The sequence below is a fragment of the Chelon labrosus genome (genome assembly GCF_963514085.1).
Source record: "Chelon labrosus genome assembly, chromosome: 22".
In the NCBI taxonomy this organism is placed as follows: Eukaryota; Metazoa; Chordata; class Actinopteri; order Mugiliformes; family Mugilidae; genus Chelon; species Chelon labrosus.
The window spans coordinates 5,936,484-5,962,823 of record NC_140355.1 but is presented as its reverse complement, the minus strand read 5'-3'; the positions used below and the strand labels follow the sequence as shown (position 1 = coordinate 5,962,823).

Here is a 26,340-nt window from a genome sequence, read left to right as displayed (position 1 = left end):
AAAATGACGGCGGTCGACTTTTATGTGAAGCAAAAAAGCAACGACACACGACGTGAGACGTACAAAAAGAACTGGTTTTTATTAAGTTGTGGGTTGTAGCTGTCAAATGCAAACATACGGTATACGCCACAAGAATCCAGGTTAACTACAGAGAACAGAGGCCGCTGGCTGTGTGTGCAGAGCTAGGAGCTAATCAAGCAGAGGAGGACGTAAAACACAGAGACAGCTAAAGTAATGAAATCACAGTTCATGTCAATGTCTTATGTACAAATACTAGAACACAAATATAACTGCATTTGGTCACTTTTGTAGTCTGTAAACTGTTATAGATTTTAGAAGAAGGGTTTAAGTATGTACTCTAATACGACAGGGAAAAAGAAACCGACATCAACATATGAAATTTTATCTTTAAGCATCTACACTGACATAAATTTAATCTTTCAAAATCTGGTTTGCTGCCCCAAAAATAAGCACAGGGCTTAGTTAATATCTTCCTGTGGCAGCTTTAATCTTTAATTTAGATGTGACCTTTTTTTTTTTTTTTTCTTAAATCTGATGGTCACAAATCAAAAAGGCATGAGTGCGCATACAAAGGCCAAATAACTATTACATTTACCGTACGAGACAAGATGCGCGTGCAGGAGCTGTTACGAGGCAGTGACATCGAGATTAATGTGATGTTAAAAAAAAAAAAATAATAATAATAATAAAATACTGAAGCACCAGGACATCGCTGCCGACCAAAACAAAACTCGCTTTCCCTAATGAGACGACCGGATGTGGCGCACGCGTCGCTGCCGAGAGGACAGCGTCCGCCGCAGGACTGTGTGTGTGTGTTTGTGTGTCTGACTGGGTTCTCCTTTCTGATTTCCTCTGCATCCAGCAGGAGCTCTCTGTTAGAAAAAAAGTCCCTTTTTCTTACAACAAAATGTAGAAAAAAAAATATTATAAAAGAAACGTGAATGGCCTTGAAGATCCAAAAGGGGCTTTAGCAGTCGCTTTTCCATAGCTTGATGGTTTTGTCGTTTTCTAAAGCCGCAGACGCGATGATGTTCTCTGTTGGGTGGCAGGCGGTCGAAATGACGACGTCTGGAGAGATCGGAGGGGAGAACGTGCAAATTAGGAATGCAACCGATTTAGCTACATTTGAAGGAAGTGCTGCAAAGACTTCAAATCAAGAGTTACTGAGGACAGAACTGTCTGCCGTACCTGTGTGTCCCTGGAGCTTCTGCACGATCTCCTTGGTCTGCAGGTTCCAGATATAAACCATGTTGTCTTCTGAGCCGGACACGATCCACTGCGACACGGACATTAAGCAGCATTAAGAAACCCTGCTCTTACACCGCAGGTGGGCTGAAACAGTGACGCAGGCTCTTACCTTTCCACCAGTGACGGAGAAATTCGCAAATATGCAGTACTTCTCGTTTTTATGGCCCGTGTACGTTTTCAAGCACTGAAATAAATAAGACGGCTGATGAGTGAAGGCCAAAACAATAGAATATAATCCAGTGTGTGACAGCTGTCAGGGTGTCTTACCTTTCCTTTGCTGTAGTCCCACAGCTTCAGCGTGCTGAAAGGTACACACAAACAGTACACCTGTTAAACAACTCCAATCCAAACAGCCTTTACTTATTAAAGAGGAAAGCCTAGCGTGGTGTTACACTGCCCTCTGCTGGCCAACATTCACTTGTCACACTCACTTATCCAGTGTAGCAGCCAGGATGTATTTCCCGTTGGGGGAGAACTTCACGAACGACACAGGAGGGTTGTCGTCGTCTGACATTAGCACAAAAACAAGAAAAGGTTCAGAAGGGACTTCTTATGCTTTCTGCCATTTAAGGAGCGTTTTCTGTAGCAAAGTAATGGAGAGGTAAAAATGTGAAGCTCTCACCTATGAGCGTCTTTAAACACTGCCCTGACGCCGTGTCCCAGATTCGACTGTGAACGAGAGATAATGCGGTTGTTATTCAACTGAGAGGCTTCGTTCATTGTTAAGCTTAAGTTCTTAAAGGCAAACCAGGCCCGGCTCGTTTTATTTTTTGAAAGCGCCCAGGATGATGTTCCGTGTGCTCACCAAAGGCCGTCGTAGCTACTGGACACGATCAGGGAGCCGTCTCTGTTGAAGTGAACCTGCAGGCCGAGACGGATCATCACACTAGTTGTTACCATGGTGACGTAAAGGCGAGCACATAACGTTTAAGAGTTCAAACTAGCTTACGGCAGAGACGGGGTCGGAATGGGCCGGCAGCGTTTTCAAACATTTCCCGGTCTTCACGTCCCATATCCTTACGCTCTCATCGAACTACAAGAGAAAAACACAGAAAAAAAATTCAAAACAGCTGGCAGGACTACGGTTACGCTACGGTTTTAGATGACGACTGTTGCATCTTCATTTATAGATTTCGTGTTAAAATGTTTAAATGAAAGGTTGAAAGATTAATGGTAGAAGTTACATTTATTATTAGTTGTTAACCAAGTAGTTTTATCAGCCATTCATAAAATAACAGAAAGAATGGTCGTTTGTTGCTGCCCTAACCTAAAGCTTCTGCAGCAGCTCCTTCTGGGTTCAGTGAATTTAATTTGTAGAGGTTTTTAAGATTACAGGTAACAGAAGCAGCCAGAATCAGGTTCTCCTTTTTCCCTTGGCTATAAACTGAAACGTGTTTACAGTAGCGATGTGGCGTTTGGCTCTGCAACTAAATCAGTGACGTTCATACCGATAAATGTCTTGGAGATACCGCTGGTGTCACTCTCTGCTCATGCCATTACAGCATAGGGGAAGAAGAAAGGGACTCAACAGACTTGAGTGAGTGGAAATATTGATGGAATGATTCCTGTTAGCTCACCCAGCTGTTGTCATACAAGTGAATGGAAACTATTTCAATAAGAATGCAGAAGGATTGCAGTGAGCTCGAATAATCCTGACCAGATGATTACGGAGCAGCTGGAGGAGACCTGACAGAGACATGCTTCCAATGCTTGGAGGGAGAGCTTCAGGAAAGGACCCCGCATCTGGTTTTCATCTGCAGTCTTTGGTACTCACCGAGCCGGACACGATAAGGTTGGACTGGGGGTTGAAGTTGCAGCAGAAGACGTAGTTGCTGTGTCCTTTCAGGGTTTTTAAGCACTTTCCCTGGAATAAGGAAGAAAAGGTTGAAATGAGGCACTTCTCGCCGACAGACACAGCCGGCGTCAGACCATCGGTACAGTCCACACTAGAAGTAACTAGGGTTAAAGTTGCAGTTTTAAATAATCATGATTAGATATGCGACTCTTAGCTTTGTTTACACTGATGGACATTTCTATTAGTATCGTGTTGCAGGTTTCTTACAGAGCTGACGTCCCAGATCTTCAGGGTTTTGTCGTCCGACGCAGACACCAGGAGGTTGGAGTCAGAGGACCAGGCCACGTCAGATATGCCCTAAAGATTCATGGCAGACAATCAGGTTTAAAGTTCTTTCTACTGTGTGACCACAGTACATCTAATAACCCTTAGATAAATAGTTCTTGGTATTTGCAGAAATACCTAAGACTCTATATATTCAGCCATGTGCATTTTAAACATAGAAGTAGTCCTGTACATCATATTGAACGACGGAGTTATGTACTTAAAAGAGTATTCCTGTAACCAGACATTTTCATTTCACGTGCTGTAACACAGGCTACAGGTTCCATTTAGAATTAGTAACCACTAAGTCATGGCCTCGTTTCCTTCATCCACAGTAACTCCCAGAACCTCAGGCGTTCCCCCGTCCAATGCTCTAAGTTGTTGGTTTTTTACCATTTCTACTTTTTATCTTTGTTCTAGAGCAGAAAATCAGCACAAATACAACCCCAGCATTTTCATAACAAACAAAAGCCCGACCACAGCAGCAGTACAGATGAGGAGCTGTTAAACTCACAAGTTTGTGTCCAGATATGCTTTTCTCAAACTTGCCGTCGTACGCGCCCCAGATTTTGATGAGTTTATCAGCAGCTGGAAAGACAAAAAAGTAAATTAAAAAAATCAGTAATCGTTTAGTGTTATTCCATACATGTTTGTTCACTAGTGAAGGAAGCATAATAATGGTGCGGCACATTAAGGACTGTATGCTAAAGTATAAATAGAAGTGAATCTGTGATGGTCAGTGGATTAGATCTGAAGAAAAAGCCTGATTTTCTGCTAACTGCTTAATTGAATGAGTCACGTTTCAGGAAAAAATAAATGTCTAAATCTGCTCTCCCAGCCTCTCACATGTGACAATGTTCTCAGTCATTTATAACAGCAAGTTAAACACCTGAACGTGTGTGTATACTGAAAATAATTGCTTAAAACTTGTGAAAATACAGAATCTTTTTGGGTGGGGTCCAGAAATCACGGCTTGACGATGCACTGAATTTATACTAAGCATGACTCCACTAATAACCCTGTGGATTATGAAAATCAGAGCTCATTAGCATCAGTGGTTCAACAGCTAGGCTCTGAATTACTACACCTGCTACAGAGTGGTGTTTGCTAGCTATGCCTTCGTCTCACAAATCCATCACCCCCGGAGGTCAGGCTTATCAGCAACGCTCTCCTTATTTAAGTTTCCTCAGAATGGCGCGCTGAGGCAGAGGTGGATTTACTTTGTAAAGAGTTGACAGAGAGTGGAAGATCACCACCAACAAACGCCTCTCACCATTTCACACCAGGTGATTTTATAAACTTCAACCAGAAACTACTAGGTTCCACAGTTAATCTGCTGCTACTGGTGAATAAGACCGAATGTCATTCTCCTCTGGCATCTGGTGCTATTGTCGACAGTACATGCACACCAATGAGTGTAAACTGTCCTGTGTTATCTAAATCTACAACACTTCTACTAGATTTTGCAGGAGGTGTTAACGTGCTAATCAAAGAGTAATCTTTTCTGTGTATGACAAGGAATATATATATATATACACACACTTGAATGTATATGGCTACATTCAAACCCCATTGTATATGTTTAACAATGGTCAAAACAAACATAGATCACAAATTTCTTAACATTTTATGAAGACTTTTAGGCGATACTCCATATTGCTGTGTGATCTGTGTTTGTAATCCTGATTATTTTGACACATGTGGTTAATTAAAAAAAAAAAATAGGAAAAAAAGGACTCACATGAGCTGGCGAGCCACTCTCCACTAGGGCTGAATTTGACAGAGGACACGGCTTTAGTGTGACCCGCTAATGTGAACTTCAGGCTGTAGTTTGGCTTTGCAGGTGCAGACTGTAAAAGACGACACAGGAGGACAGTGATGACGCGTGACAAACAAATATGTAATATACAAATACATCTACACATTTCTTGACCTTGCCTGAAATTAGCATTAATAAGCTGATCAGTACATTGCTGCAGTTAGAATAGAGTGGGGAGCGGTAAGAATGAATGTTCAGAGAATCCAAACCTTGCTTTGGCTGGCGGATGCTGATTGGACAACTGGAGGTTTTGTGTCAGTCTCTGGTTTCTTGTCTTCTGTTGCCATGGTGAGGAAATTAGCATCTATCGTGCACAATTCTGCAAAAAAAAAAAAAAGAAGAAATAAGTTAGAAATAAAATTCTTTATGAGCCACGTTCACTGATAAGCAAGATGAAATATTGTGCAACATGCTGCAAACATGCTGGGTCCTTATTGTTACAGGCTAACAGCTGCAAATAAAACTTGCAGCAACAAAAGAACATTTATGCCTCTATGTCACAAGGCAGATCAGTGTATAATGTATATTACGAAATATACACTACAATATATAATAAACCAGTAGGTACGTTCATTATTAACATCTGTTGATCTCTGTAGTTTGTAAATAAAACTCAGCGTCTCCTCTGATGTTTATGCTAACCATGCACGTTGTAGCAACTATTTAACAGAGAGGACTGAATTCATATCTATTAAATGGCAGTATTGCTTTAAGCAAACATCGCATTTGAGTCCACTGACAAGGGTACAGCTATGTTGTGTGCTCTATTAATAGAATACAGAACCAGTGCGGCTATTTCTTCTTTAGCCTTAGCTTGTCCAGCTAGCTTTAGCGAGCTAACGCTAAATTGGCTTGTTATGGTTGGCTGAAACGGCTAAATAGACACGGCTTGCGCAGACAGTTAAGGCTATTTGGAATTTATTTTAAACGTGTTAACTTTTATTTGTCTTTAGAGGCAATAGATATACTAGAAAATAAATAACATTAAACAAAGGACGAGACGGAATCCCTTCGATGTGAAATTTAACTCTGACAGATCGTATTCTAACGATAGCTACATGCTTATTACGAGATTTAGGATGTTAAGTATGAAATACACACAAGGATAACACAAGTCCACTGGTTTTATAGGAAAGCTAAAGGACGTCTGGTCGTGCAGCCGTCTACTTTACATGCACTCAAGCTGTTGACAAATCGGCTGAGCTGCCACGGAGGGGCCCTCCATTCAAACAATGAGGAATCGGCCTTAACACGATACTTACGGGGTTTAATGCGGCGTCACGCTTAGACTGCTACTCCTCGTAAAGATAGGAAACAAAAACAGCGCCGATATTTATTCAGACGATCATGGAGAACGCGTAAATCAAGCGTCTTGCTCCAAGATGTTTGCCTGCTCGGAAAACCTACGAAGTGAGAAGCGGGGAATGTGGTGCGCTGCTGGTTTGCGCCTGCGCGTTACGCTCAGGAGTAACGGGAACTAATGAGGGTCAAATTGTCAAATAAAAAAACGCTCACTCGATTCAGTCACTATAGCTTAACAGGTCTGTCTTTTATATAAATAACTATAACACTTTCCTACACTTAAACCAGCATTGTTTAAAAATTACGGTACTTCAAAGCAAGTTTTAGTCGGTAAGTGATTTAAAGTGACAAAGTAATGTTTTTATGACTCACAAATTATTTTAAGTCGTATTATTACATAGAATATTACTGACCAGAACAGTAGGTGGCGTTATTTACCTTTATCCAAACAGCGGCCAATGACTGTACCAACGAAGAAGAGTATTTGTTGCCAGCCCAGCAGACACTCCTGTCTCTGGATTGTCTTACAGTTTGTAGTTGGTCCGAGGGCGCTCTGGGGTCAGCGTACCTTAGCGTTTTAATTTATCTGGGTGTACCCTCTTCTGTAGTCGAGCAGCTTCTGAACTCTCGCTCCAACGTATCAGCCTTCAGAAAAACGAGTTAGCAAGCACTTTAGTATCTTGTGTTTATGTTTTTTGTTTTGTTTTTTTACCCGCTACTCTCCCGTCATTCCCTGCGAAACAAGTACAAGGGTATTTATGGAGCCGTTATCTGAAGATAAAAGCTAGCCGAAAGGTAACTCCGACAAACGCCAGAGGGGGGAACTTTGTGCTGAAAGCTGACCTCGTCAAAAGAAAGCAGGGCTCTCGAGAATTCCAAGTAGGCAATGGGCATATTAATCGTTTTATTATTCATTATGTGTTTAACAGCCAATCGTCACCATACGTCTTTGCTTTATTTTGCTAGCCAAGTTAAGCTAGCACGCCGAATGTTTTCTCCGTTAGCTTTTATGATAAAAGGTCTTATATTGTGCTAAACCAAAAATTCTCAAGCATTACTTTGTGTCTATTTAGTAAGTGCTATATTGGCGCTTTTGGTTAAAGTAGTGCCATTATAGTGGTAGTTAATGACAAGGGATGAAAGTAAGTAAGGTTGGTCAAAACTTTACTGCTACTTTCTCAGTATAAAATTACTAGCATTGCAAGCATTTCAGCTTGCACTTTGGTCAGAAACACCTAACATTTCACACCCATGCCCATTACGCCTTAATTAGAGTAGAATAGACTATTCTTTATTGTCATTGTAGAATACAGGTTGTACAGTGCAATGAGATTTTGTTTACAGCTCTGCAAGATGCTCAGTATAAACAGTGAAAAACAGTATTCAAAAGATAAAATTAAACAGTAGTAAAAATAATAAATATCTAAATCTTAAATCAAAATTGAGTTGAACAGACTGTAAAATACATGAGTATAAATATGAATAACAATATAAATATGACTGCAATAGAAAATATGGCTATGAATATACAGCTATACGTACAGTACTGAGCAAATTGTCATCAAGTATAAATAACCAATATTAACAAGTAAGGGTGTTGAGTTACACAACAATAAAAGGCTTTGTTCATTTGGAGCAAGATGTGAAACTTCTTGTTAAAGTAAGTTTTTCTTTATTTTGTGTTTTCTGATTTAACATGCAAAGCTCAGCTTAGCATCCAAACCGTGAGAACCACACTATCCTAACTATTTATTCATTTGCATCGACAGGTCACACCATGTAGTATGACAACTATGTATGAAGTGGCTCTGTGTCTCAGGCCTGTCATACATAATTCATAGGAGATAACGAACCAGCAGCCCGCCATCATGTCAGCAGAGACTGACCCTCCACAGCTTGTGAATCCTCCACCTCCTGAGGTGACTAATCCTGACAAGCCGGGCCGGAGGACCAACCAGCTGCAGTACATGCAGAATGTGGTGATCAAGTCCCTGTGGCGGCACCAGTTTGCCTGGCCTTTTTACCAGCCCGTTGATGCGGTTTCTCTTGGACTACCAGTGAGTAGCTTGCACATGTTGAGTGTGAATCACAAAATCTGCAATCATTTGATAATAGTAATTTTTCAACCCAAACTTGTATAAAGATATTAAATATTGACGTTCTTATCAGTTATACAACACGTTAAATATTTCTTGTTACAACTCAATTAATGCAATAGCAAATTTTCAAACTGTTGAAGGAGCTTTTTATTTTCAGTAGTGTTATTGTGTATCTCATTTATTTATTTATTTTTTAAATGAAAAAGGACAATTACTGTAGCTACAAACAGGCTCAGCATTTGTTCCTGAAATAAACGCAACAGGAAATAAATCCTAAAATAAACATACAGCTGTTGCCTCTGTAGAAGCTCTAGTAAGCTGTAAATTAGTTTTTTGAAAAATGATTATTTCATCCACTACAAATGTGATAAATATCCATATTAAAGGCAGTTATATGTTTGTAAAAAAAAAAAAAAAAAAAAAAAGAGTTAAACATGCCTGAATTGGATCATTTTTGTTATGTAAACTGATCCAGCATAACATTATGACCACATTTTTGTGCTTCCAAAACTTTTCTGACTCATCAGAGAATGGACATGGGTCTTCTGAGGGTGTCCTGTGGTGTCTGGTAACAGACTGTTGTTAGTGGGGGCCTTTGGGTCCTGTGGGTTGAGGGGATGGGCCTCTGTGGATCATCCCACAGATACTTGATCAGTTTGGGATCTAGCCAATTTGGAGGCCAGGTCAACACCTTGTGCTGTTTTTCATGCTTTTTTAGTTGTTCCTAAACTGTTTGTGCGTGTGTGTGCCTGTGTCAGGCTGCATCCTGCTGGGGATGGCTGCTGCCATCAAGGGGTGTCATTGCTATGAGGTGGGGGTGCCTGGTCTGGTCTAGGTGGGTGCTACATGTCTAAGTAGCATCCACATGAATGCCAAGTCCAAAAGCTTCCCAGCAGAACATTGTATTGTCACAAGATGGTCAATGTTATTTACTTCTCCTGTCAGTGGTCATAATGTTATGTCTGATCGGTGTATGTGTCTATGTTGCCTCATGGAAAAAATTCTGGTTTCCTCTTATTTTTACTTTAGTAAAACTGCTTCTAAACCCTCTCCTATCTTTGTTTTTTTTAACTCTGTCATTGAAGTTATTAATGTGGGTGTGTAAGATTTGCTCACCCCTGTTTTTTGTTTCTCTCCTGGTTTTGGTTGCCTCCTAATTTTCATGCACACCCCCCTTAAACATCACAGTGAGTATAGAGACATTGGAATGTGGTGTCTCAATCTATCTCAACAACATCCCAATTGCCTTGAACCTGCATTCATGAAATACAGTACTAGTACTTAATGCCTTGTCAGATAGAAGTAGGTGCTTTTGTGGTGGAATGTAATTAATTTTATTAACTCATTTAATTGTCCTAAATAACCCATAATTAGACCCAATTAAAACTGTCTACAGTGAGCTCTGGGTATTATCCAGATGACCTGGGACACTTTGGAGTATCCCAAACCATGGCAAACAAAAGCACGAAAACTGTTTGCATGCTGAGATAGTTTAAGCTTTATTCCAATTTATTACAATATGGGGTCTTACTTATGGCTATAGTTTTGGCCAACATTTGTCTCAGTCTTGATAAAATAGCACCACAATGATAGCAAAGTCAAGGGCAAGAAACAGAGCACACAGTGTTTTGCCAGGTTATCTAAATGGAGCTGCTGTACAGTTTGCTAATAATGTAATAGTTTGCCTTCGTTTCTGCTTTTAGCTTCATATCTGCCCATATTTGACATTCCTTGGGGTTTCTGTAAAAACTACCTGGTCTTCTGAATGCTCATGTTTCTTGCCTCATCTGACTCTGTTTTAATTAAGCAAATTCACTCAGTGAGTGTGATGTTTTATGACTGACAGAAAATATGGCCAAAACAAGATCCGCTAATAAACTGGAAAAAGTCTGTTAACACACAGGAATTGTGCAATGATGGATTTTCCTTCATCAGCCAAACTTCCTGAGCTTCCTGACAATATGGGATAGAACAAAAACCAAGACTACAGTATGATAATCTGACACTGACTCTTTTTTTAATCAGGATTATCATAAAGTAATTACATCTCCTATGGACTTGGGAACCATCAAGAAACGACTTGAGAACAACTACTACTGGAGTGCGAGTGAATGTTTGCAAGACTTCAACACCATGTTCACCAACTGCTACATATATAACAAGGTAAACTTTGTAATATTTGGAAAAAAAACATTGCTGGTTTCGCTTCTTTACTACAAGTCCTCATAGACTCTGTCCTCTCCAGCCTACTGATGACATAGTGCTGATGGCCCTCGCCTTGGAAAAGATTTTCTTGCAAAAAGTTTCTCAGATGCCTCAGGGGGAAGTGGAGATCTTTCCTCATGCAGCCAAAGGGAAGGGAAAAAAGAGCAGCACTCAAGGTAGGTAGGCCACTGGTCATAGAAGAAACCCCTGGACCTCAAATGCTCCCAACACCAAATAGTCATTAGAGTTAACTAAAGAACATTTCTTTTTTTTGTGGATGTCATTTATGTTGCATAAACGCCAAGAAATACAGACCTGTGCATGTGCTTTTCACAGATCAGTGGGGGAAATAGTTCAGATAAGAGTAATAAGAAAAACTCGGAGTGGTCTAAAATATGTATTTATCTTTCTTTATACCTTACTTTTCGATGTGTCCACAGCAGTCGTAACCCGTATGGATGTTTTATCAGAAAGCAGGAGGAAGCGTGAAAGTGCAGGCCCAGCTATCACTCCTTCTAAGAGCGACTTTGAAGAGAAGGAGTCGCCGCAACAAGAAGTCAAACAGTTCAGCCTGAGTGAACAGCTTAAGTACTGCAGTGATATCCTGAAGGAAATGCTGTCCAAGAAACATTATGGCTACGCCTGGCCTTTCTATAAGCCTGTAGATGCTGAGGCTCTGCAGCTCCACGATTACCATGACATCATCAAATACCCAATGGATCTCAGCACTATTAAAGTATGTTTATTTATATATTTTAAAGCATATATGCACTGTTCTCATATAATCACTCTGTCAGTGGTTCAGTTCATTTAATTAATTTCTTATTTGCAGAAAAAGATGGATGCAGGAGAATACCAGGATGCTCAAGGATTTGCTGCAGATGTTCGGTTAATTTTTTCTAACTGCTACAAATACAACCCTTCCCATCACGATGTTGTCGCCAAGGCCAGAAAACTTCAGGTGGGTTGTGAATTACTGACTTGAATGAACAAAGACTTTAAAATGGATCTTGTGTCTGCTCTCCGTTCACCATTCTTGTCTGTCCTTATGCGTATATTTGCTTCAGGGAGTGTTCGAGAAAAGGTTTGCAAAGATGCCAGACGAGCGCGTGGATTTGATTTCACCGGTGGGTTGCATGTCTGCTAAGAGTGGAGGCGTAAGCGGGACGGCTGACAACATCTCCAGTTTGGACAAATCAGAGACGGCAGAGGAGCGCGCCACCCGACTTGCTGAATTGCAAGAGCAGGTGGGCATAAAACAAGGTTTTTTTTATGTAACATATCAGTTGACCTGTTAAATGTCTATGGTTGGGCCCTCATTTGCAAAAGCTACCATAGCACGCACTATTAAAACCCTTCTGTATGCTGTTAAATACAATACTGTAAAGGCAGAACCTCTCCACTCACCAAAGCTTTTCCACATGAGATGAGAGAATTTCCTGGAGCAGACTGTAGTTGGCAGGTTGCAGCATAGAATATAGAAACAACTAGCAAATGACCCACAGGCTAAATTTTGAAAGAGATTTTATGTGAGATGAGAACTGAGGCGCTTCTCCAGCTTTGATTAGACCTGCAGGACCTCTGTCTGGGTCTTATGATAACATCGATGGCTCTATCACCTTACCTTCTGACTCTCAAGTATACAGCAGGAACAGCGAGAAAAAAAATATCAGATGCAGAGGACACTGACAAACTCATATGCTGAGTTGGACTTGTCCTACCGTACAATAATTGCATTCCCTTCAATCAGTTATTACACAATATCACACAACTACTCTTTGACTCTCACCTCTTCTTTGGTTTCTTGGTACTGCTAAATGTCTTCACCCCTTTTTGTTTTATTCCATCATTATGTACCACCACAGTAACCTGTGCAGTTAAGTTCATATTTAGTTATCTAGTCTTTCTATTCAGTCATTGTTTATGAATGATGCACCTTCTGGTGAACCCTGTGTATTTGTTCTACTGAACTAGTTTCTTTAAAGTAGACTGGGATAATGATATGCCTACCTCCTGCAGAGTTCCCTTGGCTGGATGTTGTGAAAGGATTCTGTGATCGTCTACCGCTTCCGTCTTCAGTAGACGCCCAAGCCTTTTTATGTTGCTGGGCTCACTAGTGTGTGTTCTTTTTTTCCCTCAGCCACTTATAATGTTCCATCTATGGTTCTGATGTGCTTTGTGTTTGCAGCCTAACGATGGCCTGTTTGACTTGCATCGAGAGCTCCTTTGAGCGCAGGTTTTGGGTGCACAATGCTGAAGCAATTTCTAACAACTGTCCATAAAAGATCGTCTGAGTCAACTGGTCAATTACCTTTGAAGCAGTTATATGTTAAAGAGTCATCATTTATAAACCCTTTGTCCAATTTGGATGTCTGTTATTTATGGCCGTAATATAACTGTGTGTTAAGTGTTGTAAAGTAGATGGACCTAACTATTTTTGTTGACTCTTTCCAGCTTAAGTCTGTTCATGAACAGCTGACTGCACTGTCTGAAGCACCTGTGAGTAAACCTAAGAGAAAAAAAGAAAAGGACAAGAAAGAGAACATCCGGCAAAGTAAAGGAAGTATTAATTCCACACGCGCTCCAAACTCCAGCTCCAGGTGTGATGCTTTAAATAAGACTCTCCATAAGTACTATATTTTCTGTAGTATTTTATTTCACTTCCAAAGAGACATGTCATTGTTTCGTCTTCATTTCAGACAGTCTTGGAAGGGAAGTAGAGTCTGGGATTCAGAGGACGCGTCTTTACCAATGACGTATGATGAGAAGCAGCAGCTGAGCCTTGACATTAACCGGTTACCTGGCATAAAGCTGGGCCGCGTGGTGCACATCATTCAGACACGAGAGCCCTCGATGTCCAGCACCAATCCAGATGAGATAGAGATTGACTTTGAGAGACTGAAGCCGTCCACTCTGCGTGAGCTGGAGCAATACGTCAGATCATGTCTGTACAAGAGGTTTAAGAAATTTCAAAGTAAGTATAAAATATTTTTGCTGCTTCACTTGTCTCATTTGACTTGAAAGTGCTAATTACTCAAATGAGTTCATTCCCACCAGACTCTTTTAATTAGCAGTGGTACTTTTTTATTCCCCTTCATCCAGAGAAAAGCAGTCAGACTGCATCCCATCATGTCAGCAGCAGCAGCTCTTCAGCCTCTGACACCAGCAGCTCCATTGACTCCAGTACAGAAGACAGTGACTCATGATGACTGTGTTGCCGTTATTTATTTATTATTTTGTGACCAAAAGATGTTATTTTTTTATTTGTTATTGTGTTCTATAAGGTGAAAGTTCCCCCACATGTTTTTGTATTCACTGTTGCTGCTCTCTGTTTCTTTCTGTGTAAATCACAATATCCGTCTGTGGTGTTTCTTATCAGACGATATAAATCTGCTGCAGAGCTGGATGGCGTTCTGCTGAGGCTAGAGCACGTTTCACAACAGCTGAGTTTAAGCCAATATCCAGGTATTGTCAGTCATTTTGTCCATTATGTTAAATTGAAACCACAGCATTGAAACACACTTACGTTCTTTTTAAGATGCTGTTGTTTAACTCGGCAGCTCTCACTAGCAGATGTTCATTCTGTGAGTTGGTTTCAATCTCCAGTTTTTATAACTGTCACCATGTTACAGTAATGTACATTTGATAAGGGCGACCATGGTGTTGATCAATGACCTTACTTTTTCAAGTGTCAGCACTTCAGCTTTGTTGAATTCTGATTAAACATGAAAACAAGGAAGCTGGTAGGTCTCTTCAGGAAACACTGAAGTTTGTAGTGATTGCAAAATGTTGGAATTCATCAGAATTGATCTTTAATAACCATAGACATTTTTGTTAATAATAATTTAGAGTTTCATGAGTCGTTATTGCAAATGTTCCGTTTGCATTCCTCTTCAAGTGCCTTGTAGATTTTTCTAATACTTACTTGAAAGCACATGTAATGTACATAAAAATCAAACTTCATTCTTAAAGCTGTTTTCCAACGTATTCAGCTTGTAAAGAAGGTTTGATCCAAAGAAAAGGCGGTTTGTCTTTACTGTACGTGTGTTCACAGCCTGGCATAAGGTTTTTTTTGTCAATAAAAGCACAAGGATTGTCTTACAAAGAATGTGTGAAATATCTTTAATAAAAACCCTTTAGTAAACATCACAACAGTGAGAGAAGGCCACCTTGACTCAAACATTAACTCCACGTCCAGCTGGCCTGCCAACTGCTCTGCAGAAACTGGCGCTGGCCCATCACCGCCCAGTTCAAACAGCTGGTGCCTCCGTACACTCCGTTGCATCTCAGTGCTTAACTTCCTAACATGCACCGGGAGCACTGCATCTGTGCAGGGTATGAGTATATGAGTAGTCTGTGGCGGTGCAGCACTGATTCACTGTCAGAGGAAAGACACTAAAGATGAACTGAGAACGCAAGCTGGGCCTCTTTGGCCCAACACTGCCTGCAGTTCAGCTGTCCGCCACTAGATGGACGTCATGTACCATACTGGCCTTTATTCAGATTCAGCTTCAGAAAGCGCAATTGAAGTGAGCAATTGAAGGCCTATGTGAGCAGTCTGACGTGTAAAACAGGACACTTTTAAAGATACAAAAATAGAACAATACACAATATACACAAAAACTATGCTGTAAATACATGAAACATTCCAAACGTCCATAGAAGATGTAAACATGGCTGTATGAATGTCGATATCAATTTAAAACATAAGCTTACTAACACATCAATTTGTGTATTGATGCTGAAAAATAACTATGAAGCTCAAGTGCATGCACCCTGTGGGGCTGTTCATCATCTACCCCACTTTTTCTACTAGCCCAGCTTGCTGTCCTTTCACCGTGTACGTCGCAGTGTGACGTGCTCTTTGTGACCTGCATTCCCATCATAACACACGGAACATGCCATGCGGCAGCCCCCAGCAACCTCGGGGTATGATTGATCAATGCCACAGCTCAAATGACACCGAGTCATTGCTGCCACTTCTGGCCATCACTCAGTCCGCGCATGGATCCAATGTTAAAATGACCACACGCACACATGTAGCTCTGCACATGCATCACAATTGAGCCTGTGGTTGTTTTGATTAATGGATCGCTGGTTTTCCTTCCCCTTTTCACCACCTCGCAGAAGACCGGTGGGGAATAAATAAAAACTTGGTTAATGTGGTTTCGTGTCAATGTCCGTTAGAATCAAGGCATATAGACTGAACTGCACATGTATGCACTTTTGTGTGGTGAACGATTTATGCTAATGCGACATATATCAAGAACCTTAATTGCAAATTAGCTGATACCTTTCTCAGTGAAGTGAGAGCCTCTTTTATTTCAACATACTCAATTTGTAGCAAACTTTATGGTGCTTATTAATCCATCTCAAAACCATTACTTACGCAGGAAGAGATTTTGCTGAGCACGATCTTTTGCGGCTCTCCACTGCATCACACTCACACACAGTATATTCATGTGGTGCATTCGTGTATGGCAGCTGCATAGGACCTTAGGCTTAGTAGCACTGGGTCTGCTACCTTGCACAAAGGTACTACATTAGTAATTGTGCTATCAACCTTCCGATTATAAGCTTGTTGGTGTTACCTTTAGCCCACCATCAACTCTAATTTAGCTTAGATCCCTTGTTCTCTTTGAATGTTTCTGCTTGATTTCTGTAAAGTGCGCCGAGGATTTAAAGCCACAACACCATGTTCCAGCTGCATCTGTTCATCTTCATTTACCTGTCTAGACAGGATTCAGAGAGATGTCTTTTTCTTTCGAGTTAAAGTTATGTACAGCGTCACATTTGTCATAAAAGAAAGCTAAGCTGACAATCACAAGGTTACTCCAGAACTTTATCTTCAGACTAAAGAAAGTAAAGCTGTTTCTCCAGCTACTTTTTTGTTGCATTTTGTTTCTCCAACGGTCTGTGGAAATGGTTGGAGCTCTGCGATCCAATTCTTCCTGAGCAAAGGCCTGATTAAGGATTCATAAGCTATATTTTGGGCTGATGGGACCATTCAAAGGCTCTTTAAATGTTAAGTGATCTCATGGCTCCGAACTCAAAGAGCATTTGTACATCGCAGGATACATTGGACATTCATATCTGCTACTCCCCTATTCCCATCTGAACAGTGTTGCATATGCAAGTTTACAGAGCGTTGTCGGCTCAGATCTGATGTAGTGTTAAATGAGCAGTGCGTTCAGCTCGCATTTATAGTCATTCTGACATTTCTCTGCTGACAGCATGATTCTTGTAGGCCGAGACTATAAGCCAAAACTGATTTCCAGACCAGGAAAACCACAAAAGATGAAATCTTGTAATACTCCTAGGCCGCATGGGCTGTACATGTTCTGTAAACAAGGATTGTCGATTTTGGCCAGGGATTATCCTTACGTCTAAGAACAGGGCGCTCATCATTCCAGGCGCTTTCCAGTTGATACCATGCAGACTTTTGGTTTGCTGGTGGTATTCAGGTGGTTTGACTAAACCCTGTAACACTGGGGAAGGGGCATAACATTATGACCACCTTCCTAATGTTGTGTAGGTCTCCCTTGTGCCTCCAAAACAGTTGTGACTCATCAGAAAATGCACATGAGCCTTCTGAGGGTGTCCTGTGGTGTCTGGCAACAGAATGTTGTTAGTGGGGGGCTTTGGGCCTCTGCTCTCATTGCTATGGGTTAGGGGGTGCCTGGTCTGGTCTAGGTGGGTGGTACATGTCTAAGTAACATCCACACAAATGCCAGGTCCAAAAGTTTCCCAGCAGAACATTGTATTGTTACAAGATGGTCAATGTTATTCACTTCTCCTGACATAATGTTATGCTTGATTGGTATACTGGTACTGTTACAACAGTTGCTGTAGACTAGCAAAACTAGCAAGCTTCTTCTCCAGTAGAACCAAGCACCCCGGGGTTTCTTTTTGTACCCCAGTCAAATGTAGAATGGGTTTCTTTCCTTGTGATGCTTTGCCAGGCCTTTATTGTAGCTGTCATTGTGTGGGTCTTTCTGTCTTTTGGTTTGTCTTCAGCAAGTGCTGCAAGCATGCTTGATCTATTAGATCAACAGACAATGGCAGAATTCAAAAGCTCTGGGTTGCTGTTGACAACTTTGCTTCGGCACTTCAGAACTCATCCAGCTGCTTGTGTCTCATAACCATTCATTTGGCCTCTCCTAAGGTTCCTGCTATCTTTTTGATGAATTTGCTCTGTTTTCGCAGCTTAAGGAGGGACAGTTTCACTTTACACTGAGGGATCCTTTGAATGCATGTTCACAGGATTAGTTTCCAAAATGCAATTCCTGACCTTTTGCCTGCCTCATTGATAAAGAAACAGCAAAGGAATATCCCACGCCTGTCCATGAAACAGTTTTTGAGTGTCCAGGTCCATTTGAGCACCTGCTAATAAAGAGACTGTGTGTAAAAAGGGTTAAAATTCCTACAGCTTTCCTCTAATTTGGATGTGAACAACCTCAAATCAAAGCAGATCACAAAGTGTACGCTTAGTGTATGCTGTTTCAGAAATGTGGCCTGCAGCTACCATGGAAACATTTGATACACTACTTGCGTGAAGCTATGAACAGACATAAGGCATGTAGACACCCTACTCTGCAGTGAGAGGTGCCTTAATAGCAACAGATGCATCCGAGAGTGGGTGCACTCCGAAGGCTGGCTTTATCATTGTTAGAGTAAAGCCAGCCCTTAGGGGCCTACTTTTGAGGGCCCCATCCATAGGACGAGGGGGAAGATCCAGCGATAATTCTCCCGCACTAAAATCTCTTGGAGTAAACAAAAGCAGCAGCTACCATTTTCTCTACACTTCACTTGGAATTAGTAAATGTCATCCCCCTGTGTGCCAACCTGTGGAAAAGGGCAGCAAACATTGTAAATTGGCACTGCTAAACCCTTTAACACCTAAGCCTCAAAATGTCCACCTCGACTTTTTTTTTCTTTAATTATTTGACTAAAAAATGTCCTGTGTGTAAGTGCTTTTGCCCATCCTGCAGAATAACTGGAACAGTTATTTAAAATTTACTAAGAGGTGCAAGTGAAGTTACCATAATGCAACAATATTGGCTGTAAAGCGCAACGTCTCAGAAACCGCTGGAATTTTTCCAGTGGTGCAAATGTGACATAATTACGGTAATCCAAAGTGTGCTTGTGCAGATACATTAGGTTTTAAAGGGTTAAAGAACTCATGAATTTTTTTTTTATGTAATATGTCATCCATTATATGTCAACCATACAAAAGTATCTGGAACAATAATGAATAATATCAAATGAAAAGGTTGTGTATGGTCATTCTTAGTGGTATTTAAGAATCTGTTATTAACAGGAAAATGATTAAAAATGTTGATGACTCATCCTGTACTTGGGGGCATGTACTAATTTGCGTCCAATGAATTTCTCTCTTGAACCTGCTTCTCCCTCAATTCACCCTGTTTATCTCCTTTTCTAGCACTACCGAGAGCTTTGGATCGAGGCTGGAACACGCAGGCTCGGTACCTTCACAGGCTGCTGGAAGTGACCAGTTGCAAGAGTGGAGCAGCTCTGTTTTTACACGTAAATATGCAGAAACAAACAACTAGCTCTTTAACATTGCCGGTTCTAAAAGTGACAAAAGTCTACAGAGTGCTCACAAACCTAATGAATAGTGGTCGTTATGAGTCATTCCTGAAGACTCTGTCTCCATATACTTTTATCTTTAATTGCCCCATCACATTTACAGATGATACATGTCACAATATCAGACAGAGATGTTATTGACTGCAAGATTGGCATTGTACATTGGCTTTGTGTTAATGTTTGTCATCTTAAACAGCACAGAAAATATTAGGTCCTCGAGGGATTCTGGAGGGGGGAAACTGCAAAGATGATAACCGAGTTGAAAAAGTAATGAGATGTGACAAAGGGAGATTAGCAATGAACAGGTAGCATATTGATGTCGCAGACAATTAAGTGATTAATTGGCCAATTTTGATTATTTTAATAACAAGAGGCATCATTGGGAAATTGAGGTAGAGGGATGGATTTAACAACGAGCAAGGAAATACTCAATTAAAGAAGAATATCAGTATCAAAAAGTTGTAAAGAATGGTTGTGTCTTTTTTTTTTTTTTATTATACAACCGATGTGAAACCTAGAAAAATATTCACCAGTTAGTTTTAAGCTAAAGTCTTGATATTGTGAACATGTTGACACCATTTGCCAAATTACACTACCAGCATTTTATGGAGAGGTTACATACCCGCAGCCTGCATACACCAGCCAAATCAGACCAGCCTTTTTACATAAGATATCTTTACATGTCATGGGAGAACTGGTTCTATTCAAATCTCCCCAGAGTGACAGCTCCTGAAACAGTGAAATCAGATTATATGGCTGTATACACCGATCAGCCACAACATTAAAACCACGTCACAGTAAGTGAATAACATTGACCATTTTGTGACAATCCAATGTTCTGCTGGGAAACTTTTGGACCTGGCATTCATGTGGATGTTACTTAGACATGTACCACCCACCTAGACCAGACCAGACACCACCACCACATAGCAATGACACTGCTTGATGGCAGCATCCATCCCCAGCAGGAGGCAGCTTGATACAGACACACACGCAAAAACGGTTTATGAACAACTCAAAAAACACGACCAAATAGCACAAGGAGTTGACCTGGCCTCCAAATTCACTAGATTCCAAACTGATCAAGTATCCATGGGATGCACTGGAACAAGCCTGATTCCCTCCCCTCAAGCCATAGGACCCAACAGCTGATGAGTCAATACTGTTTTGTAGGTTTTTTGTTTTAGGAAGGTGCTCATAATGTTATGTCTGATCGGTGTATATTCATACCTGTGCTGGGTTACAGTGTATGAAAATACCAACATGACTGTGATATGTGTCATTCCCAGAATGAATGGGCTTTGTTTCAAACCGACATCATGGCAGTGGCTAAACAACGGGTATGATGGAACATGTCACAACAAGCCAATCAGTTTTTCACCAGCAAAGGATGGAGTGGGTTTCTAGCTATGGTAACAGTGGTGGTTTGCGTGGTGTGTTTTTATGATGTCACATTTATCTGAACCCGAATCTTACCTTTACACAAAAAAAGGGTGTATTGCACTTTCGGTGGCGGACAGGGATCAGCATGTGCACTCTGGCTGCTCTGCGGCTATGCAGTACGACATGCAACAAACTGTGAGCCACTGTGTATTCTGACACGGGCATCAGTGAGTCGGTTCACCATTGTTCCTTCCTTGGACCACTTCTGATAGATACTGACCACTGCAGACTGGGAACACACCACCAAGTTTTGGAGATGCTCAGACCCAGTTGTCTAGCCATCACAATTTGGCCCTTGTCATACTTGCTCAAATCCTAACGCTTGCCCGTTTTTCCTGATTCTGACACATCAACTTTGAGGATGTGTTAGTTCTTCACTCACTGCCTATTTTTTCCCGCCCACGAACAGGTGCCATGATGAGGAGATAATTAGTGTTATTCACTTCACCTGTTAGTGGTCATAATGTAATGCCCGCCTGGTGTATTAGGCTTCGTTGGTTGTAACAAGCCCACTCCACACAGAATCACACGGAAACATCAGCGTGGATTTATTTTACAGCAGACATTACATCGTCGCGTGTGTGCATGTTTTAAATAGTTCTTTTAATCTCATTATGTCAGTGGCCGCAGTGCGCGCTTCGTCCGCCAGGGTGCGCACTCACAAGCAAAAGAAAATAGAAGAAACTCCAAATCTCGGGAGCACATCAGGAAAGTGTGGACGCCGAGTTAGAACTTCACGCCGGATAATAGGCACACGACAGCTCCTTCGGGGAGACAGCTTCTTCTGGGTGAGCCGGAAGACTGGACCCTTGTTTTTTTTTTTTTTTTTGTCCTCGTCGGATTTGCGCAGCTCCGGGTCGGGAGTTGAGACCCGCTAAACATCTCCGTCCGAAAGGGAAACACACACAGAGAGGGAGAGGGAGAGCGCGGACATGAACGGAAGGAAGGCAGAAATCAGAGTAAAAGCTCAACTGAACGCACGCTTAACGCTGTTTTGAGGACGCGAAACAAAAGTACCCCCAAAAACAGGATAAATGTAAACGCAAACTGCCTTTTTTCCCCTTTCTTCTTCTTCTCTACCCTGGACATGTTTCCGCTGCTGGCGAGCGTTTAAACCGTGTTGTGCAAAGAGGGGTGCTCCAAGCGTCTCATTTTCTTTATTTTGATTTTTTTTTTTTTTTTTTTTTTTTTTTGTCTTTTGCTCTTGGAAATAACTGGAAGTTCTCGTCTCTGGCGTTTTCAACTAAAGAGGAAACGTTAAATGCAAATGCGGTGGGTGACTCCGGGCTTTTCGCTCAACATCCAAAGAGACTTAAAAGCGCCGCTTTTTCTTCTTCTTCTTCCACATCGCACGGTAGGTAGGCTCAGCTGCATGGTTCGCTGAAATGTGAGACGCGCTGGGGAAGTCTGTACATGACAAACCGCTGCATCCAGCTGTTTTGTTTGGCACCGCTCGGATAAGCCTCCGTTCGCTCCGTTTTTTTTTTTTTTTTTTTTGTGTGTGTGTGTGTGTAGGGTATGCTGAAGAAACTTTTTAAGAATGAAGAGGAGAAAATCGCCGTAGCACGCCTCTGTTTTCTGTTCACATCGTCACCGTGCGCCGGAGGAGGACCAGTGTTATTATTTCCAAGCCCTCATGTCGGGAAGACGGGAGAGCTGACACGCGTCTGGATATGTGGATCTAGTGTGATGACCTGCAAAGTAAAGTTGTGAGATCGCCTGATAATCGAGCTGTTAGTGAATGATCGAGACGCCCGGAGCCGGCGGGGAACCGACGTCTGCTTGTGAGAACTGAAACGCCGCTCTCGGCTCGCTTACGAACCAGCTCTCGGATCGTTTAATTTTTTATTTATTTATTTTTTTTGCGAGGAGAGTCCCCTGGAGCCGACATGGAGGAGTGGAGGCAGTGCGGACGGTGGCTGATTGACTGCAAGGTCCTGCCCCCGAACCACCGGGTCGTGTGGCCCTCGGCGGCCGTCTTCGACCTGGCGCAGGCCCTCAGGGACGGAGTGCTGCTGTGCCAGATGTTGCACAACCTGTCCCCCGGATCCGTGGACCTGAAGGAGATCAATTTCAGACCCCAGATGTCACAGGTGAGTCGGGCTCGTTGTGAACTTCAAACCGGCAGATGATTGGGATTGATTTACACCCAGGGGCTACACATGCTCATTGCTCTGCTGCTCATTCATTTCGTGGGATCTCCACTGGCATGCTCCATGGTTTGCCTCAATTGTTTGGAGAACTGTATGTTAGGGCACAACGTTTCCCTTCCTATGTTTCCCCAGTTGATCAGAAGGTTTTTAACAAGAAACCTTCCTGTCACAACAAGCCCACTGCTTGGCACTACTGTCAGTGCATGTGTGATAATACAGTGGTTTAACTCATGCTCACAGTGCATACACTAATATGTGCTTCGTTTAGTGTGCACAGGCTAAGCAAGGGTTTTCAGAATAATGTGGCACCTCTGGGTTGATGGTTGCCTCTGTATCTGGCTCTACCAGTGCAGTGCCCTAACAAAATGTATATTCTTGCACATATAAGGTTTACAATTGATGCCTTATTCTTAAGATTTTAGTGTCCACCAGGAATATCATGACAGTCGCAGTAGGCATCTACAGCATCTTCACATTTGCTTTAGAGGGTGTTAATTGAGTATTAACTAGCAGAGGCTGAGTGGAAGTGAGCTGTGATAACAAACTGTTAAAGGAAAAGGAAGTGAAAGGTTTATGCATCCTTGGTTCAGTAATTAGCACCAGTTTTCTTTTTCTCTTTGTTTTGTAGGTGGGTGTGGCAGCTCTCTAGATGAAATACTAGCAAATCAGAGGTTAAGAAGTTTAGGGGATACTCTTACCCCAGTCATGACTGAGTAATTGCCACGAGCAGCAGCTTTACCCAGTTTGTATCTGAGGAAGTCAGGAAGTCAGAGACTAGGTTTACTTCTAGTCCTTTGAGGAGAAACTCGGAGGAATAACCACCTCGGTGTATAATTAGACTCAAACATAACACAAGTCTACACTGCGGTGCGATTAGAGGTTTGGAGCGTAGATGTGATGCGCCTCTGCTTCCGTAAAGCTCCCTCTCCACTTCAGCTCATTCATGTTTCCAGAGCCAATATGAGGAAGTGTCGGGTGCCACAGGAAGTTTACACGACCACAGCAATGGAGCACAAATGTGCTGTGGCAAATGTTTCTATTGACTTTTACTCGCCTGTCTGCACTGAAACGTTGCTAAGGGTTCTAAAAATTGGTGAATGAATCTTTGGTTGCTTGCAATGGAGACCGTTTCGGGTTATTCTCATTGTCGTGCCCGTAGAGGCCCAGACAGACACCATGTCAGAGCAATCGGCCGCTGACAGCACATTTGTCTAATATTCTTGGCACACCTTCCGTGACCCCTTTCTGTCATAATAATGTGTGAATGTCTGTCTCTTCATCTGTCTGCCTTCCACTCTGTCTGTGTTGGTTACCGCTTTCTTGTAGGCATGCCTTGCTTTTGTTTGAGGTTTAGAGAAAATGTAAATTGATCGGCCTGATCAACCGAGAATAAATATACAACCATCTTGAAAGTTATGTAACCAAGCGACAATGCCAAGTATTCTCTGGTTCCAACTTCACCAATGTGGATATTGGCTACTTTTGCATTTTTTTTTTTATCCTGCTTTGGAATCGTTACTCAGTAACTGTAAAAAGTTAAAGTTAAGTCAGATTTTCTTTGTGATTCTCCGTGACATTGCATGATATACATTCTCATGTGATTGCTAACTAACAATATAACATCAGACATTGAATATGTCCACATATCAGCATCCTGGGAATGACATACACATTTCCTCTACTATGGACAGTGCTTCAAGCTCGTTCATCATTTTATTACCTGCTGAAAACCTCCGGCTGCTTGGTTAGGGTGGTATACGCTAAGCTTCAGCATCCACTAGCTTTGTGTTAGCCTGTTTCCTTTGCAGATGCTTGCACTCTCTTGTGTGCATGCGTGCATATCTCCAACACCCAAAAGTTGTAGGCCATTTATTTCCTCCCAGGAGATTTTTCTGCAAGTTATTGACCTATATCTATCCACTCTTTATGGATGTAATTGAAGAACCTACACAGCACAAGTGACATAATTGAATTAAGGAGCAGTAACGCATTATGTTAATGTGAACAAATATTGGTTCTATATGATTGTAAACTGAATATGTTTTGGTGTCAGGCAGTTGGACAAATAACCCTTGCTCATCTGGGGCTCAGGGGAGTTGCAGTAACCGCTTTTAACTATTTTCTTCCATTTCAAACAATAAATGCTTACTAGAAAAAGAAATCAATAAAAAAAAAATGTTAGTTGTAGCAATAGTCTCCTTACCAATATCTCTTTGCATTGTAACCAACAGTAGTATCGACTTGTCAGCTCCAGAAGCTACTGACTTCCATGATTACATGGCAAGAGGCAGGAAAAAGAGAGGGGTCTAGATGGCACGCTTTGATCCGCCCACTAATCCCATGCTCCCAGTCCCACTAAGTCAATCTGCAGTGAGGGTGGATGGGATGTCCTCGGTGACAAATTGGGTTAAACAAAATCCTGGCAGCAGTACACTGGTATGTGATTTATGATAAGGGAAAGGTCAGAGCACATGGGCCTTAACACCCAGAACACCCAGCGCAGTGTCTTAACCAAATGAAGAGGAGGTGAAGCAGAGCGATTAGATTATTTTCTCTTCCCTTCAACATATCTACTCCTGGTTTGATTGATAGTTTCTTAAATTGAGTTTTGTCTCTGTTCAACATTTAGTTATGGTATCCTCAAGTATGTGAGTAGGTGTTAACTCTCGTATTGAGTCTGTCTGACCCACATTGTAGTGGGGGCTTTCGGAGAACAGAACACTGACATTCAGACAACAGGAAAGTGCTTTTCCTGTTTCTAGTGACCCACTAACTGTTTTCACTTGCTGCTGTTAACAGTTTACAGTCTCTAATCACAGTAATGCTTTAAAGTTTGGCGTTGATCCCAGTTTGTGGGTTCATTAGGTTTGTGAGCATTCTGTAGAGCTCAACTGGAAGTCATGGCAACAACCCAGAGGTGATGCTGTATTATTAAAGCATGGCAAGTGAACCCTTAATGACCCAGCAGCCATAGAATTTTCAAGAATTTTCTATGATAAATGTCATTTTTTAGTTGTTTGGACTTGAACATTTTTAGCAAGTTCCTTGAGGGTGTGTTTGATTTGGCGTAGATGTACCTGAACAGCATGGTATCTCAAGGAGATCTTGTCTGTGTGGACTTGTTCTCCTCATGTCAGAGTAGGTTACAACACAAAATTGATGAGCAGATAAATCAGTTAAGTCGATTTTTACAAAGTGACCTGACTTCAGTTTTGATACGATAAAATGTTTTAATAGTTTCTCAAGCAATAATGCCAAACAGTCACTGGTTTATGGTTCTCACATGGTGCTTTTTGCTGTGTAAACTTAATATCTTGTTAA

General features: G+C 41.6%; 3 protein-coding genes across 4 annotated transcripts in view; 2 read left to right on the top strand and 1 right to left on the bottom strand.

Annotated features, from left to right (window-relative positions):
• Positions 1-60: 60 nt before the first annotated feature.
• wdr5 (WD repeat domain 5) lies at positions 61-6,648 on the bottom strand. The gene is made up of 14 exons (XM_084572885.1): positions 6,470-6,648; positions 5,417-5,526; positions 5,130-5,238; positions 3,903-3,976; positions 3,332-3,421; positions 3,044-3,133; positions 2,219-2,302; positions 2,075-2,130; positions 1,892-1,938; positions 1,701-1,776; positions 1,537-1,570; positions 1,379-1,453; positions 1,210-1,297; positions 61-1,089 (listed from the first exon to the last, which is right to left on the bottom strand). The coding sequence occupies exons 2-14, from the start codon at positions 5,492-5,494 to the stop codon at positions 989-991; spliced, it is 1,002 nt and encodes a 333-aa protein (XP_084429011.1). The 5' UTR covers positions 5,495-5,526; positions 6,470-6,648; the 3' UTR covers positions 61-988.
• Positions 6,649-6,991: 343 nt separating this feature from the next.
• LOC311507326 (bromodomain-containing protein 3-like) lies at positions 6,992-15,296 on the top strand. Of its 2 annotated transcripts, none has more exons than XM_084571629.1 (10): positions 6,992-7,388; positions 8,279-8,566; positions 10,634-10,771; positions 10,854-10,989; positions 11,284-11,549; positions 11,646-11,774; positions 11,881-12,060; positions 13,268-13,413; positions 13,513-13,787; positions 13,916-15,296. In XM_084571629.1, exons 2-10 carry the CDS (start codon positions 8,378-8,380, stop codon positions 14,017-14,019), a joined length of 1,563 nt encoding a protein of 520 aa, XP_084427755.1. In that variant the 5' UTR covers positions 6,992-7,388; positions 8,279-8,377; the 3' UTR covers positions 14,020-15,296. The 2 variants fall into 2 exon arrangements, with proteins under 2 accessions (XP_084427755.1, XP_084427754.1); XM_084571628.1 differs by having other exon boundaries at positions 11,254-11,549.
• A 7,121-nt stretch (positions 15,297-22,417) lies between these two features.
• The window catches only part of vav2 (vav 2 guanine nucleotide exchange factor), a 203,568-nt gene continuing 199,645 nt past the window's right edge, over positions 22,418-26,340 (top strand). The window contains exon 1 of the mRNA XM_084572672.1: positions 22,418-22,959. Within this exon, the coding sequence (XP_084428798.1) occupies positions 22,756-22,959 (204 nt within the window). The 5' untranslated portion in view covers positions 22,418-22,755. The remainder of the gene's footprint in view (positions 22,960-26,340) is intronic.

Coding starts and splice junctions, on each gene's coding strand:
- wdr5 (XM_084572885.1), bottom strand. CDS start 5,494: ATGGCAACAGAAGACAAGAAACCAGAGACTGACACAAAACCTCCAGTT. Junction 5,239..5,416: donor CATCCGCCAGCCAAAGCAAG/GTTTGGATTCTC, acceptor CGTCTTTTACAG/TCTGCACCTGCAAAGCCAAA. Junction 1,571..1,700: donor CTGGCTGCTACACTGGATAA/GTGAGTGTGACA, acceptor TGTACCTTTCAG/CACGCTGAAGCTGTGGGACT.
- LOC311507326 (XM_084571628.1), top strand. CDS start 8,378: ATGTCAGCAGAGACTGACCCTCCACAGCTTGTGAATCCTCCACCTCCT. Junction 8,567..10,633: donor CGGTTTCTCTTGGACTACCA/GTGAGTAGCTTG, acceptor TTTTTTAATCAG/GATTATCATAAAGTAATTAC. Junction 11,550..11,645: donor TGGATCTCAGCACTATTAAA/GTATGTTTATTT, acceptor TCTTATTTGCAG/AAAAAGATGGATGCAGGAGA.